Source organism: Cottoperca gobio, chromosome 8, assembly GCF_900634415.1.
Source record: "Cottoperca gobio chromosome 8, fCotGob3.1, whole genome shotgun sequence".
NCBI classification, from domain to species: domain Eukaryota; kingdom Metazoa; phylum Chordata; class Actinopteri; order Perciformes; family Bovichtidae; genus Cottoperca; species Cottoperca gobio.
The window spans coordinates 5,814,987-5,832,407 of NC_041362.1; the positions used below are offsets into that span (position 1 = coordinate 5,814,987).

At 37.8% G+C, this 17,421-nt stretch overlaps 1 protein-coding gene across 1 annotated transcript; it reads left to right on the top strand.

The window, feature by feature from the left end:
• Positions 1-2,861: 2,861 nt before the first annotated feature.
• Positions 2,862-14,435, top strand: LOC115011967 (serine/threonine-protein phosphatase alpha-2 isoform). The gene is given in 9 exon segments (XM_075074130.1): positions 2,862-3,024; positions 3,305-3,415; positions 8,450-8,530; positions 8,533-8,580; positions 8,824-9,054; positions 9,150-9,254; positions 9,802-10,025; positions 10,348-10,482; positions 10,750-14,435. Coding segments are annotated over 8 exon segments (1,002 nt in total). The 5' UTR covers positions 2,862-3,024; positions 3,305-3,360; the 3' UTR covers positions 10,873-14,435.
• Positions 14,436-17,421: the final 2,986 nt, after the last annotated feature.

Here is a 17,421-nt window from a genome sequence, read left to right on the forward strand (position 1 = left end):
TATTTAATAACTAGCAGATATGGTAACATCACCAGTAAGAATTTATGAAATAATATTTTTTTAACCCTTTCATGTCTGAATTATGATTCATGATGAAGTGTTTGTATTGCTCATTAAGAATAAAAAACATGATTAGAATTTTACTTTTTTTTAATTCAGTTTTTTCAAAGAGATATTTATATGGTGGACAGCATGCGTTTATGTGTTCAACTGAATACATATGTATTTAATAAACAAATATATATATATATATATATATATATATATATATTATTATATATAAACATGTGGAAACTATACAATTATAAATGTATATATAAAGAAAATGTGCATACATATCCAAAACACCATTTAGGAATACTCTCTATTCACTCTCCTGTATAGAGCACATGGAAAGAGTAGCCTACACACACCACTGGCCTAAAGTTAGACTATCCGTTAGAGTCTCTGTTGCAGTAACTGTTCAAAGATCTAAGACCTTTTCTATGAACACAAAAGGCCGATTTCTCTCAAATATTGTTCACAAATGTGTTTAAACTTGTGTTAGTGAGCACTTCTCCTTTGCTGAGATAATCCATCCACCTCACAAGGTGTCATCAAGATGCTGATTAGACAGCAGGATTACTGCACAGGTGTGTCTTAGACTGGTCACAATAAAAGTTCACTCTAACATGTGCAGTTTCATCACACAGCACAATGCCACAGATGTCACAGGGTTTGAGGGAGCGTGCAATTGGCATGCTGACTGCAGGAATGTCCAGGCAGAGCTGTTGCCCGTGAATTCAATGTTCATTTCTGGTGGTCATTTCGTGGTCGAACCAGATACTGACTGGTTTCCTGACCCCCCCGCTCCCTGTTAAGTGCCTAATAATGTCTCTTTTCAAGATAAAACTGCACATGTTAGAGTGTCCTTTTATTGTGACCAGTCTAAGACACACCTGTGCAGTAATCATGCTGTCTAATCAGCATCTTGATGTGCCACACCTGTGAGGTGTATGGATTATCTCAGCGAAGGAGACGTGCTCACTAACACAGATTATAAAAATTGTGTGAACAATATTTGAGAGAAATAGGCCTTTTGTGTTCATAGAAAAAGTCTTAGATCTTTGATTTCAGCTCATGAAAAATGGGAGCAAAAACAAAAGTGTCAGTGTATATTGAACTCTTAAGAACTGAGGGGAGTGTGACACTAATAACAAGATCCTTCATTAGAGAAGAATATCTTCTATGATAATTGCAATGCACCGAGGGCACAAAGCCACAAGACACTGCATGCAATATATAAAGAAATGCAAAATCTTCAAATTGCATTCTAATAACATAAATAAATGGAATTACTGCCAAAACAGTTCCTGCAGATGAAGTTCTTTCAAGAACAACAATAGCAGTATTGTAGCCAGTGATGCATGACGTCCACTTTAGTGGACAGATGAATAATTGTAATTTCCTCCCAAATATAAAATCAATACTTTGACAATTTATGAATTATATGATTCCTTAGTTGTTACATGATGTCACCAATTTTTTTATAACTGCAAGGGTCTCTTTCCATAGAAGGAGTGTCAAGATATTGATGAGCAACTGGAGGTTTTTGGCTGTCTGTCTGCCATCTTTGTTTTGAGAAATGTATCTTGTACTTACAGCAGCTTGCCACTGAGTAGCAGTGTATGGGATGATTCACTTTAGTGGCTGATGTGCAACTGTACCACCAAAACCCATGCACATACAAGAAAACAGCTTTTGAATGGCTGTCCACTGTAGTGACCTCTATGCATGAAAGGGTTAATTTTTTTAAACATGATCAATTATGTTGAAAGTAGCCTTGGTGGGGTCCATCAACACAAACTCAAATGACACAGTTCAATCCCAAATAACTTTATTTTAGTCAAGATCCTTGTTTTCAGCTATGTAGTGCTGAATATTTTCACAATAATGCACATAATAAGCAAATTAGTTTTTTTCATTTGTTTGATCAGAAACTATGGACAATGGATTTCAAGTCTGAAAACTATGAGCTTTCCAAAGGTGTTTATTAGAGTTTCTCTGTTAGATTATATTTGACTCTACAGGTGTTATTCTGTGTCCAGCTTCCTTTTCTTGTTTTTTTATTTATTTAAGTAGTAAATGTACAACTATAGGCTATATGGCATGATACATAATCAGTAGTAGGCTCTTTAGAAAATAAAGCACACAATGTAAATATAATTATAACCTAAAAAAAGATTTTAAAAAATAGCTAAAAGGTCTCTTCTAATAACTCTAAGGCTTCAATAACGCTAAGTAGTTTTCTTTTTCATATTCTGCAGTGATTTGCAGTACAGTGATATTTCTTTATAAAAATAATAAGGTAAAATACATTTACGGATTTTTTAAAAGCCTAAAAGAAATAAAGTTTGCAACAGAAATTAAGTTTTATTATCCTCCACTACAGGGACGTGCGGTCAGGGGAGGCCACATATGTACCTTACCTGTGTGTGTGTATAAAGAATGCTGATATGAGATATGAAAAATAACCAGTTGTCAATGTTCATGTTGCCAAGAAAATGGTGAATAAGTTACTCGTTCATATGGGTTCATATATTTGTAAATCTGACAGCCATGAACCTCACCGCACGTCACTGCTCCACTATGTTTCCAATACAACTTCTGGTCAAATGCAATCCCATTTCTAAACACTCGACGGCGCACTGTGAACTCTCGTTTCAGTCTCCATTGATGCTGTTGTCGACGGATTGGGGGAGGCGGTTAGTTGACGGACTCAGCAGGCGTCCAATCAAATGCGACAATTTATGTTTTAAATAACAGAATGAACCAATCATCTTCTTAGAAACGTGTGAAGAGCTTGATTCACCCTCCTCCTACGTTACCGTAGACACTTTGGTGGACACGGCCCTCTTTTAAAGTTCCTGGGGGAAGAGGGAAGGGACCCGGACAACCGAAGGAAAGGGGCCAAGATTGAGCTCGGAGGATAAATATTTACACATTATTCACCCCAGGGAGGATTGTCGTCAAATTTAAGACAAGGTTAGGGGACATTTTATCTGTTTACAAGTTATATTACAGCGCTAACGTTAGCTAACAAGCCGTTAGTTTATATGTGTAACGTTAGCTTATGTTACTTGGCTACATGGCTAGCTAGCTTGGTTAGCTCAAGCTCGCATAGGCTCATTCATTAATTTAAGTCTGCTTACATAGCTCGAATATCTAGTACGAGGCCGTCATTGGAAAACCAATTTGATGGATAGCGTATTATACGAATAACTGTCAGTATCCATCTCTTTTTCTGTCTGTCTTAAAATCCTAGGTACAACACGGAAAACCAAGGTCTTGACTGCCCGAGAACGTCAGAAAATAAAGAAAATGGCGGAGCCAGACAAATTAAACATCGACTCTATAATTCAGCGTCTCTTGGAAGGTGAGGACAACCAAAACCTCTGTGCAGCAATATATTTAATTTAGGTTATTGGATATCATAATGGTTGAGAAATGTGTATTTTATATACCCGTAAAGTCTCCTAAAGTTAAAGGTAGCCACAGTATGTTGTAGCCTACTTAAGATTGCTGTGCTCTCAGGCTCCATGATTGGATTTGGATAAAACGTTGTAGCCACATCAACCCTGGTCTTTCAAAATTGTTTAGTGGAATATAATCAATTGGAGAGGGCATTTTTTAGTATAGCCATCCATTTCTGTTTTCATCAGAGATGCATACATGTTACCGTGTTGTCTGCAAATCAAGGGGAAATAGTGAAAGTGAAAAAGCACGAAAAAGATGAAACTTCACACATTTTATGACTAAAAAAGTAGGTAAGTATGAGAAATGAAACCTTCTCATACTTTACTGGTTTATGGTTTTATGGTTACTGCATTTGCTTTTTGGCGGTGATGATTACTTACTTATATTTCAGTTTGTAATGACAGCATTACTAGTATTGTTGGGATGATTTAAGAGTGGCTATTTGCAACATGGCAGCAAGGGATTACTTACATTTGTAGATCATAAAATCATAGTTTTAAAAAAACAAACAATTTGTAGCCCCTTTTCCCACCAGAGCTCAGTTACATTGGTGCACTGTTGTGCTTTCTGTTTTGCAGTTGAGGCTCTGATTACAATATGCAGCCACAACCTTCCCCAGAGTGATTTGTTAATGAGGTGTACAAACAAAGATCCCTTGATTGGCACATGCTCGCAGTAATACTGTGTGAAACTGCTGTTTGGTCTTCTCAGCTACTCTACTGCTGTTTTTTGAAGCAATATCTGGACTGCTTACAGCATTACTTTTTCATCTTGGGTGCTCCCTGTGAAAAATACAAATTCTGTATGCACATGTCATTTTTATTTTGTGACTGTAAAATATTTTGTGTGTATTATTCAAGTTGTGAAAAGTGCTCTCTAGAATGTTTTTTCCAAAAAGTAACTTGAGATGTTCTTTAGGCAGATATGGAGTGATTGGTAATCTGTATTGTCTCTACAAAGTGACACGCTCCAATGCATGCCTACTGTATACAATGTGTGGAGACAGATTTGTTATGGTTGGAGGAGTTGCTTGTGTGTGAAGGAAAACAGGGCTGTTTTTATCTTCACATGAAGATTGTGTAACAGGAGCCCTGTGGACATCAAACAGAAGCATAAATCTCTTCAGGACTGACTGTACAGTTCATCTAAAGAGCAAAGAAATAAGGTTGTGACCTCTGTAGTTGACCTTGTCACTGGGTGTGGAAATTATGCTTCACACGTATACTTAGGGGTTTCCTCTATTGAACTGTTGGTATCAAGACTTCTTTTGTGTGACTGTTTGTTTCACAGGAGCAACATCACGTATGTTGGTTAGGGGTCTTGTGGCCTCTACAAAAGGTGAGTCATAAAAAATGTCACCTTTTTGGAAGATATTTTTGTTTGGATGTTGGGTAAAGAAATGTTTCCCAGGCTGTTAATAAATTTGGCCATAGCCCTGTTTATTTACCTTAGATATAGGACCCTCATGATAGTCCTAAACTGAGCTGGTGTATGTGATTGGGATTATTCAAAATTATGCATGTGCAGTCATAGTGCCTCCTGGGAGTTTGACTTTGACTGTGGACCCTGCCGGCTATGCTGTGTTTTGTACATGGATTGTTATACTTAGGACGTGATAAGGTTGTCTGCCAAACGCAGAGGTAGACAAACATGCCTGATAGTGGCAGTATTTTTATCCTCTTATGTAACTCACTTGACCCTTTTTGTCAGCATTTGTGGTTTTATTGCTGAGAATAACCCCGTGCCAGTATCTATTAGTATTGTGTTGGTCTACTCTGTTCAAGATTAGTGAAGAATACTTTACTTACTGCATCTGCTGCATCAAAAGATTGATAAATTACGTCCCACACCAGCTCAGTCTCCTATGGGGAGAACAAGGTAACCCTCATGCTTGCTGACTGTGTTTCAAGACCAAACCAATTAAATGTGTTTGGATAATGAGCGGTTTCAATTGGATTACTTGCGTCGATCTAAAGCTAAGTGAACTCTGGGAGTGTATTTTGCTCATGGCTTGTCTGAAGAGTATGACATCACATAAGCTCAGCCAAAACGCCCTGCACTGAGTCAGGAGTGCTGGACCAAACCAACTGTTCATTCCAACACTTTCAGCACCCCAATGGCTTTTCTGTTGTGCTCGTCCAGCTCTTTGTTTTCTGCCCCCTGATCAGCGTAGTGGAAAGCCTTTTGTCTGTACCCCTCATGATAAGCTCACTGTTGCCCACTGGCTATGTGGCTAACTTTGGAGTAAGCTCTGTCAGGGCTTAGCCTTCTGTAATCCAGGTTTAAAGTGACAAGCAGCACTGCAGTATTATTTATACCTACTTTTCCTGTTTAGGGCCTTGCTATTAGTTTCCGCTTCAGGATAGTGCCATTATTTTGCATCCATTTGTTGATTTTTACTCTCGCCCTCCCTCTCCAAGTGCTAAGCAAGCACTATTAAAACGGGATCTGTTTTACTGAGAGATGATCTGTAATTGTCAGATTCTCTGCTTGTAACAACAATTCACATGAAGTGAGGGACATTTGTGGTTATGGTTTGTCACTTGGATCGGTAGCTCTGTTTTAATGTTTACAAGCAAATGTTAGTTTTGCACTTATTTGTGACGGTTTGTAAAAGTTAATCACGTTAACGTGCAGCAAGTTGTGAGATTGTGATTCCCAAATTGTGTACATGTAATTTAATCCTCCTTTGTCTCAATGGTTAGTGTCGTTAATTGCATAATGACTAACAAATTAAATCATAATAAGTTACAAGTTAATTTGATCACTTGGAATGTGTTGCTTGACCAATTACTGGATAACTGCTGATTAGTCACAAATGTTTCTTTCGTGCACTTTGTGATTGTTGGCTCTCGACACAGTTGTCATAGGAGACGGAAATATTTTCACCACAAAACAAACCGGCAAGTGTGATGAAACGGCATGTTGTACATGGAGAATGCTGAATGCTGCTCTGGTGACATTAGTATTTTATTTAAACTTTGGTTATGAGGTTATACTGGTTTCTTGTGAAGCAAGTATGGTACATTTTAAGGGAGTATTAGGTAAGTGCTTAGTAGTTACAATGTGAAAGTGGTGTTATTTATTTTTCTGTCTAACTAGAATATCTTGTTTTATGGGATGGAGAACTATCCTGAGTAATTGTGATTCCAAGCAGCTATCGTTTCATGATACGCGTGTAGCTTTGTCTCTGAATTTGGTGGTGGTGGTACAAAAAGCGGTCCACTGTTTGGCTTTTAAAGGTGAAAGCATTCGTTTGTTTATCCATATGTTAATGGTGAACACCTAACGACTCCAATAAACATATTGGAGTGAGCTCTGTTCACACCCAGCATAATAATAATTATTGTCACAGGCAGTTGAAGGCAGGTCTGTCGTCATAACTACATAACCTGTTCTGTAGACCGCCGTGGAATTTGTTGGGTTGGAATGAGACTCATTAGTAATGTTGTATAGTTTGTGTTGGGTGCTCTTTGGCATCAAACGGCACATGTAGGGAATGGGGATATGATTAATTCTGTCGGTGACCCAAACTAACTTGATTCCAAACTCCATTAGGGGCAGTCTTACATAAGGACGCAGTAGACACACAGTCGCTGAGATAGTCTCATGGCATCACGCACCCTACCGTTGGCATGTCGATGTGCAAATATTTAGATCTAAGTTATGAGCCGTGGTGATACTTTAATAGTCATGGACATGGTCATAGACAATAATCATGGAATGCCTGTAAGACTACCAACTTCACATTTTTCTGTTGCTGTCATTTGCATCACACTCCTACCTTTTCTAGCACATGAATGAATAAATAAATTGTCAGGAAAATACTCTGGGTTTCTTGTTCATGTCTTTATTATTTTTGTGTTCAGAGTGTGTAGTAATTGTTCAAACAATAAAATGTGACCATCTAAGACAAACTTGCTGAATTCACCATATAGAATCAGTGAAATTAGCCGGACGCCGGAAACAGAATGTAATCTTCCTGATAAGATAATTCTTAGTTGCAGCCCTAGTATAAAAAGAATATTATTCTTATAATTATTATCAAATGGGAGACATTAAACGCTGCTAATCTGCTCTCAAGGACACTGATACACTGCGGCCTGTATTTGTGTGACACTCCAAACTATGAATACAGTTTTATTTTGATTACATTTTATGTTTCTTGGCCTTATTTTTTGTTTGAAACTGTCATTACAGTGTCATTCTTAACAGTGCATATTAAGAGAGTCTAATTCCGTGTTTGCAATGTCTTTGCAGCAGCTACATTGGTTAGAAGGGGAAGTGGGTTTAACGTCTTTCTCCTAGCTTGGGTTTGAACTGCCTCCTAAGCAGAAAAATGTGCGGCCGACAATGTCATGCTAGTTTCCATTGATCAGGTTTTCTCAGATGCTGCATCTCTGTGCGTCCTGCACAGGCTTGTTTAGTGGCTTGATAAAAGTGGATCTTGTGTTAGCAAAACTTAGTTCGATGTATAATGAAACCTCCAAATAATGTGGTGACCTGCTGATGTGGCTGTTAGACTAGACGGTCTTCCTCAGAGTGGTACGTGGACCACTGGTGGTCTGTGAGAGACCGCTAGTGGTCCGCGGACTACCAGACAGCACTCTCACCGGAGCGCCGACGGCACCCCCCCCCTTTTGGGGAGTTAGGAGGTCCGTGAGTGTTTTTTTTTTTTTTTTTTTAATTGGTCCTTGGTCTGAAAAGGTTTGAGAAACACTGGACTAGACCAACAGAATTTGCCAGCATTTGGCTGGTGGGAGGTGTTTATTTCTCAGTCTGGTGGTCTGGCTTAAAATCTGAGGATCATGTTTTATTGCTTACTCCTTATGTCCTTCTCCATTCAGACTTTCTTACTGCTCAGAGTATAGGTGTGTTTTTGTGGTGTTACTGTACCTCCAATTAAACGTCTCCCTTATCTCCCTCTTTTCAGTCAAGGGCTCTCGACCAGGGAAGAATGTACAGCTGACAGAGGGTGAGATCCGTGGCCTTTGCCTAAAGTCTCGTGAAATCTTCTGAGCCAGCCAATCCTGCTTGAACTAGAGGCCCCCCTCAAAATCTGCGGTGAGTTTTAATGTAGTAGTCAATGAGTTTCAATAATGCATCAAGACCAAGTGTGAAATGTCATGAAGTGCTTGCACTGCAGACTGACTCTGATGCAAGAGAAATGATCACCTGATGTTTTGTTCATGATTTACTAGACTGTTAGCTCATCTGTTATTGCCAGTTGTATTGTTGATGAGCAGCTACACCTGGTAGCAGTGAAAGTATTGTGTTAAAATTGCACTCCTCTGCTGCCCTCTGCAGGTGATGTCCATGGTCAGTACTATGATCTGCTCCGGCTGTTTGAATATGGAGGCTTCCCCCCAGAAAGCAACTACCTGTTCCTGGGTGACTATGTAGACAGAGGGAAGCAGTCACTGGAGACTATCTGCCTGCTTCTAGCCTACAAGATCAAATATCCAGAGAATTTTTTCCTTCTGCGTGGAAACCATGAATGCGCCTCTATTAATCGAATCTACGGCTTTTATGACGAGTGTAAGTGCACAGTACTTTAGTTGGCAGGAAAAATGTCAAATCTGCTCTCTTGGACGTTGCACTCATTTCTCATATCTCTCCTCCTTTGTTGGTAGGTAAGCGACGGTATAACATTAAGCTGTGGAAGACCTTCACAGACTGCTTCAATTGTTTACCTGTGGCTGCCATTGTAGATGAGAAAATCTTCTGCTGTCATGGAGGTAGGGGTTGTTAATATAAGAGGTTATGAGGATTAGGTGATACACATTCAGGGTTCGTACAAAGTCTATTTGGAAAGTGCTTAATTGCAAAGGCTAAGTTAGAAATATGCTTTGAATTCAAATATACTCCTTGAAAATGCTTGATTTTGTTTTTTATTTTTTACATCTGGTTTTTCATCTTCACAATCACTCATGTGAACCATAAGTCTTTTGATATTTGAAATATTTGTTTGTCTCACTTGGGGCGGGCCAGCTAAAGCATTAAATACTCATGATTAAAACATACAATCAAAGTTAATATGAGCAGCTGGTATAATGAACAAAGCGACAGTATACATTGATTACTATGGGTCTAAAGGAATTCTATAAACTTAATTTTTGCAATTGCATTTTTTAGTAATCATTTAGATATGGTGATAAATAAATGTTTGTTTTGGTACCTTGAACATGCTTGAAAGTGCTTAAATTTTACTCTTACAAAGCTGTACGAACCCGGCAGATTGGCTAATAATAACCAGACTAAGATGGATGTATGATTTCTCTCCAGGCCTCTCTCCCGATCTTCAGTCTATGGAGCAGATCCGCAGAGTAATGCGACCCACAGACGTGCCTGACCAGGGTTTGTTGTGTGACCTGCTGTGGGCCGATCCAGACAAAGATGTGCTTGGCTGGGGTGAAAACGACCGTGGTGTCTCCTTCACATTCGGGGCAGATGTGGTGGCCAAATTTTTGCACAAACACGACATGGACCTAATATGCAGGGCGCATCAGGTAATGTTTAGCCAGGAGGCGTTCTGCCAACTGAAGCTGTGGGACATGCGTTAGTCCCATTATTGAGTTTATTTCAGTTCAACATATTTTAAGATTTAAACAAATGTCAACTCTTTCTTTTTATAATATAAATATAAATGCGCCAATATGTAATATTCTTCATAATCATCCATGTCGACAAGAAGTATAGTAACATTTAGTGTTCCTGTAATCCTGTTCATTTGAAAAACTGACACTGTGTTTCTTCACTCAACCGACTGACCTCATTTTCTTGCTTCCGTTTTCTTGTCTTTTGTGTTGATCGTCTCTTTTCTGTCCTCAGGTGGTGGAAGACGGTTATGAGTTTTTTGCAAAGAGGCAGCTTGTCACCTTATTCTCTGCTCCCAACTACTGTGGAGAGTTTGACAACGCCGGTGCCATGATGAGTGTGGATGAAACACTCATGTGCTCCTTCCAGGTGTGTAAACTGAGCTTGTGTTTGTACTTTTAATTTTATAATGAAACTAATTTGTATATCTTCTCCATGGATTTTATTTTATTTACTAGTATCAAATCAAAATTATAGAATATTATTGATATTATAAATTTTTGTGAAATGCATGTTTTTTCTTTACTTCAAGTTTACCTATACTATTAAATATAAATAATCGTTTGGTTTCTACTGTCAATCATTACAGAAGTTAGTGTATGTCTAACTGAATGAGAATTTCTGTCTCTTTCACAGATTCTGAAGCCAGCTGATAAGAAATTGTATCCTTATGGCGGAGGGGGAGGGGGAGGAATGGGATCTGGGAGACCAGTCACCCCGCCGCGAAATTCAGCCAAGGCCGCCAAGGCCAAGAAATAACAGCCGCTGGATACTCCTTCCACAACCTGCCACCCCGCTGTCTGCCCGACGCTCTTTTTTTCCTCTACCTCCCAAACTTGTTTCTCCCTCCGTCACCAAACGGCAACAAAGCAGACCAGTGTCCAGGGTTCAATCATGTTTTCTCTCTAAAACAATTTTTAACTGTTTGTTTGGCTGTTTGCGTGCACTTTTTTGTGTGTCTGTGTAAAAAAACAAAAAACAAAAATTATAAATGGGAAAAAAAAGTGAGAATGATGCAGAGGGAATTGCTGTATGTATGTATTTTTTTCTTCCTCTTGTACCCTCTGTTCTGTTTTCCTGTCATTTTGTAAAGATGGGTTTTTGCCCATCTGTGATGTAATTTCAAACCGGGGAGGAGGGGAAGGGGCAAAGAGAAAGAGGAGCCTTAGCTGTTTATGTTAAGGCCCTGCACTGTTTAATGCTAAACACAAGCTTTTGTACATCCTGTTTCAGAGGTCTGTGTATGTCTGTGTGATTGGTGGGGAGGGGGGCGGGGGGGGGATCAAGTTGCACAGTCACACGATAACGGCACATACCACACACTGGGCGCACAGGTGGATTGATGTGCAGGTGAACCCTTGAATGAAATGGATTCACAATGAGAAATTCTTTTTTTTTTTCTCTCCCTTTCAAAAACCAATGATTTGAGAACGCAGTCATGGATGTGAAATTGTTTTGCTTCTATTTTCTTTTTTTGTAGATACATGAAACCGACATGGTTTGATTTCTTCTTAGTTCACTGAAAGTTGAAGATGAATAAAAATAACCATTTATTTGAATTATGCCATCATGCTGATCACTTTGTGTTTGCCATTGCTTTGTCATGTTTGTCAGCAACCTTTGCCATGCATAGTGGCTGCGCTTGTCATTGAGTTTGGTAGCTTAAATTGACAATACAGCAGCTTGAATAGATGTTTTATGAATGAGACTCACCAAAATGTAGAAGCTGGAAAGTGTAATTTTGGCCCACTTAGTGCATTTCACATGTTGCTTCATTGTGATTTTGCCAAAGATGTAAGAGAACAGCCCAAAGCTGATCTCAGAATTAGATGTTGCCTGTTATCACACACAAATCGATTTTTGGTTAGAAATCTCTTCAATGCAAAATGTCTTTTTTTCTAATGGTTTAATGTATGAAGTACAAGTGGTTAATGGACTTTAGCAGGATGACTAGGAAGTGAGTCACTGAGCTTCTGTTGCTTAATAGTCCTCAAATAATACAATTTGTCACCATGTACCGTTTATGTTCCACAAGTAGTTGCCACTATTTATCTGGCTATTAATCAGTGTTGAACTTTAACGCAGCATACTCAAGACGCCTACTGAGCAGAAAGTGGCTAGAAGGTTTTCCATATTCTTTCTGTGGTCAAAGGTGTAACTACCAAACTGAGTGGAAAGCATGAATCGATGCTCTGACCTTTTGAGTTTGAAGTGCGCTAGTCAAGATCACTTCAGTTGAGTCATCATACAATAGAGTGGGTTTATTTAAATCTAAACCCACATCGAATTAGGTTAACATGCGAGATACAACTGGGTTTGAATGGAAGTATTAAACCACGTCTCGGACATAGTAGCAGGCGGTCCTTTATACTTGGGGGAATCTGAGCACAAAATTATTGTTTCATGGTAAACCTAATATTATAATTAATGTAATTGTTGACAGGAAATTCTGAGAGAATCTAGTTTAACGTTTTGGTTGCATCATCAGGTAATTCCCAAGTGAACAGCTACCACAGTATAGCAATTAGTAAATGAGTTTGTATGCTTCTTGGATTGTGCTTTGGAAGTTATATTTAGCAATAACATGGAAGTGCTTGCATTGCTTGTGACAGCAGTCATCATTCTGAGTTGCTTTCTTGTAGCAACTTACTGTTGAATTAAGCATAACGAGCCATAGACGGAGAGAATCAAATAATTATCAAAGTGGATCCTGTGACAACTGTGAACCCCGAACATCTCAGTCAACCGGACTGAATTCACATTGAAAATGTTTTTACAGGCTTTTTGTTTTTTGTTTTTTATTGGGGAAAAGAAAATGAAAGCAATCTCGCCTACCACATCCTGTACAGCATATTGTCACAAATTCACATTTTGCATCTTTCTTTCTACTGTGCTTTAAGTTGGCATACAGGGTGTCCCCAGTAAAAGCAGTCCATAGTTCAGCACTGGCTGTTCCAACTGGTGAAAATATTTCTTTCTGCAGTGTTTGAGGGTATCTCACTGCCCATTTCTAATAACCCAAACACACTTTTCCCCCCCATTACATAATTGGTGTGTCTGGTTTTGTTTGTCTGCTGTCCTCATTCTTCAGCCCTCTGTCCAAGTATGAACACATGCGACCGCAGCTCTCCAGATTGACAAAGCAGTAAATATTGTTAAAGTTGAGTGCAGGGCAAAAGCACATACTTGAGCAGAGGGAGGGGAAGCTGGAATTCAGCTGTCATCCTGCCCCACCTTTCTCCTTCCAGAAAGAGGTTTTCAACTCAGTACCTCAGATAATAAATAGGGTTTGTTTTTAGTTTTTATTTATACATATATATAAATCAATGTAAGTAAGATTTATTAAGAATCCTGCGAGGCTTACTGCATCAGATATTGTGTAGGCAGGCTCAAAGCATTGGACCTCATCGTGTGTTCATGTTCAATTCACATCCAGTAAGATCAACTCAGGAAGTGAAATTTAAACAAAAATAAATAGTATGAGGAAATCATATTTATATTCATATAGTAAGAAAAATACATGAATAAAAACCATTATTACAGGATATTTACAAGTTATACGACTTGCAGTTTCTTTTCTTGTTTTAAGGTGGCTAACTTGAAAGGAGTTGACCCAACCTTGGCATGCTGATGAGTTCATTGGGAAACAATGTTCAGAGTGATCGTTGCTTTGAATGTCATTTTGAATTGATTTGTAAATTATACAGCCCCACCTTTTGTGGATAACATTGATATGATGTAGAAAGAGATCTGATGTACAGAATGTATGCTATTAAAGTCTTTTAGGATGATATACATTTAAGGTTTGAGCACTATGAGCAACTGTTTGTGGAGACCATCTCCAGTGGAGAGATTGTGTCTTCAACAATGCAAAACAAGAAGGGGCTCCTCTAAGAGATAATATAGTGATCAAACATTATGGAACTTGTAGGTCTTCTGAATAAATGGTCCAATTAAGGCCACTTTCATTCCCATTTTCATAGCTGTATAAACCTCTGCTGATAACATTTTTTTGTTACTCTATGTTTACTGTTGTTATTACCTCCAAGAATCTAGTCTTTAATTACTTTTTTGTTCATATTGTTTTACTGACAAATTTAACGCTAGATACTACGAGCTTATTAGTGTAGGATTTTTTAATCAATCAGGGATGTTTTGCACCACGCACTGTCGCTGGGTAGATATGAAATGATTAGATTATTACTATTAAGGAAAAGGAACAACAGAAATTAACAGTATTTTTTATTTGTATTTAATTTGTTTCCAAATCAATCACAAGTTGTCTCTGTTAAAAGGTAGAAATAAAAAAAATAGAATTTGTATATTTGTGTCTGGGTTTCTTTCCAAATGTTTCGTACTGCAACATTTCACTTCCACATGAAAAGAGCAAGTAGCATCAGCTGTTGACTTTTACTTCTCTAGTTTTCTTTTGCGTAAGCTGCCGTCTGTCTGGCGAACAGTTCCGCATGAGTAAGTATGGGTGGCCTCTTTATCCCTGTGTCTGCATTTACTTTATTTATTAGCTCACATACACTTATCCAAATCAAAAAGAAACAGTTGACCAGTTCAGTGTGAACTGTTTTATGAAAAAAAGAAAAAGAACCGGCAACACAGTCTTTCTCTATCCATGTCACCAGCCTCTTCCTTCCCCTTCTGTTGTAAAACTGGGGCAGGGGTTTGGCAGCGTGGCTTTCTTTCCGTCTCTGTGTCTGTCTTTGCAGTCTTTATCTTTGCTTATCTTTTATGGTTTTCCGCCACTTGCTGGGATAAAGAAGTGTGAAGCCTGCTGTGAGTACTGTTAAAACATTTCAGAGCCAAAATAACTGCTTATTACATGTTGAATAGATACTCTCAATTGGATCTTAGTCTTCTGCTTTAAACTGAAATACAGCCAACTCATAAATTCTCTGATGTCTTGATGCAGGCCTTCAGCAGCTAAATTCATCTGTTGAATGTGTTAATATGACAAAATATAGCTTGAAAAGGACAAATGGAAATAGGATGAAATAAAATGTGTTAATAAGAAAGGATACAATACAGTGTATATACTGTAAGAAGTCACTAGTAGCCACAAATGCATAGAAAACATCAAACAGCAACTCAGTTCTCTATAGTGAAGTCACCACAACTTGTAAATCTTCGTGTGTGTGTGCAGTGTTCTTACCAGAGAAAAGATATGAGCATAAATGGTATAAACTGCCTTTATAAATGTATGAAATACCTAAACTGAGCCTCTATGATGACAGAGTGATGTCTGCGTATCACTTCAAGCCCTTGGGAGCTTAAACGCCTTGAAATTCCTTTTACAATATGCAGTAGAACTACTCTGGGTTGTTCCAGTTGGTCTTGTTTTTCAAGACTTTTCAAACCTCAAGATGAGTTGTTGGTAAAATCCTATTGCTTTAACTTCTCTTTACTTGGCAGTTCTGGGTAAAATGTTCCTTACAATTTGTATAGTTGCATTGTTAATTTATGAGAATGGATGTAGGCTATTCCTTTGCACATCTTACATACATTTTGAAAAAGATAGCAAATGTGAAGAAAACAGATCTTGACAGGCTTCCCAGCAGTAATGAAAACAATGTATTTTTGGCAAACACATGGCTACATTTAGCTATTTAAAAAAAAAAATGTTTTTTTCAAAAGGGAGTCCGGATCTATAAACCTGGACTTTGACACTGCAAGGAAAGCAAGGTGAGCATCAGGCATCAAAGATATGCACATTTTAAAACTGCGTGGGAGATAACGTGATCCTTGAAAGTTAACTTTGAACCTTTCAGCGATCCAAATGTAAACAAAACCCAAAACTCAGACCAGAAGATTGGAACATTTTAGTGCTTTCAAATTGATTAACGGGCAATTTGATAGATATACTAAAACTAGACAACAACTCAATCTCTCATTAATACTTTTGATGTTATAAAGGTTTTTATAGGTCCGTAGTAAACAGGCTTGTATTTTGAACTACAATGAAGTTAAGAAATGCATAAAATGATCACTTTAATTTGTGTTTAAAAAAACATTTATGACAAAAGAATAAATACTGGTTGGACCTTTAACTTGGCATGTTGCATTCCTCATTACAACTGTCTTATTACAAAAGCTCATTGCTTAAGCCTTAATTACAGTCTGTAAATTAAAATAAATTGTCCATCTGAAACTAAATCCAAGATATTGAGTTACTCACTAATTATAATTTTATGCAAATAATAACTGTTCCTAACAAGCTTCTCCTTAGACATCTGATTTACAGTACAGACGCTGAATATGTTAGTAGCAGGCTATGGTATTGCTCTTAGTATTGCATCCCTACTCTGTTCCGGTTAGCTGTTCCTGTGAGTGATTACGTTAGATTGCTTTGCAGCAGCCAAATAGAGGCCATTGTACTGGAGGAAATACCTTTTTTCCCCTTCTTTTTTAAAATAAATTAAATAAAAGAACATATCACAGAGCCAGTATACATGGGATAGAAAATAGAAACAATAACAAAAGAGTCAGGGGTATATCACACTAGACAAGAATATTAAAAACATACAGATGGTAAGTGTCTTGATAGCTTTTTGTTAATCAAATAAGAAAGAAGTTTCACAGATTGCTCAACATCCTTCAGGAAAACACCAACATAAGTTCAAAGAAACCAATAATGTAAAATCTTCAAACATTTGATCAATGACAAATCTGCAATGGTCTTCTCAGAATGTCTTGGTGTGAGAAGAAATATGTGTAAAACTGTTTCTAAATATTCATCACAGAAAGAGCAGTTTGTGTTTTCATCTGTATTACATAACAGAAACTAGAAACATATTTGGCGAGTAGACATATAGACATTTATAAATGCACTTGTATACTTGTATACCATATTCTACTTACCACCATCATCTCTTTTTTATATTGCTATTTATAGATTAATGGCTGTCTTGTATTATACCTACTAATCTTAATTTTATTATCAGTAGATTTTCTTTTGTTATCTATAGAATATTAGATATATTGTGTTATTCCTACTAACATCTCTTCATGTTATTATCAGTAGATTAACACTTATAGGTATTTAAGAGGAAGCTTCCAGACCTTCGTCCAATAATATATTCTATATATCATGGCATATTCAATAGAGAACACATCTCTTTTAAATAGGGCACATATTGCTTTATTATTATGTTGGGGATGTAGTGAGAAACATTTTTTTCCTACTGGCGAGTCAGCAGGGTTGGGATAAGATACGTAAGTAAATACTCACCTATGTTCTGTATCAACAGTAAACCCTAAACGCATGACCCCGCCCACAAACAGGCCTGACCAATCATA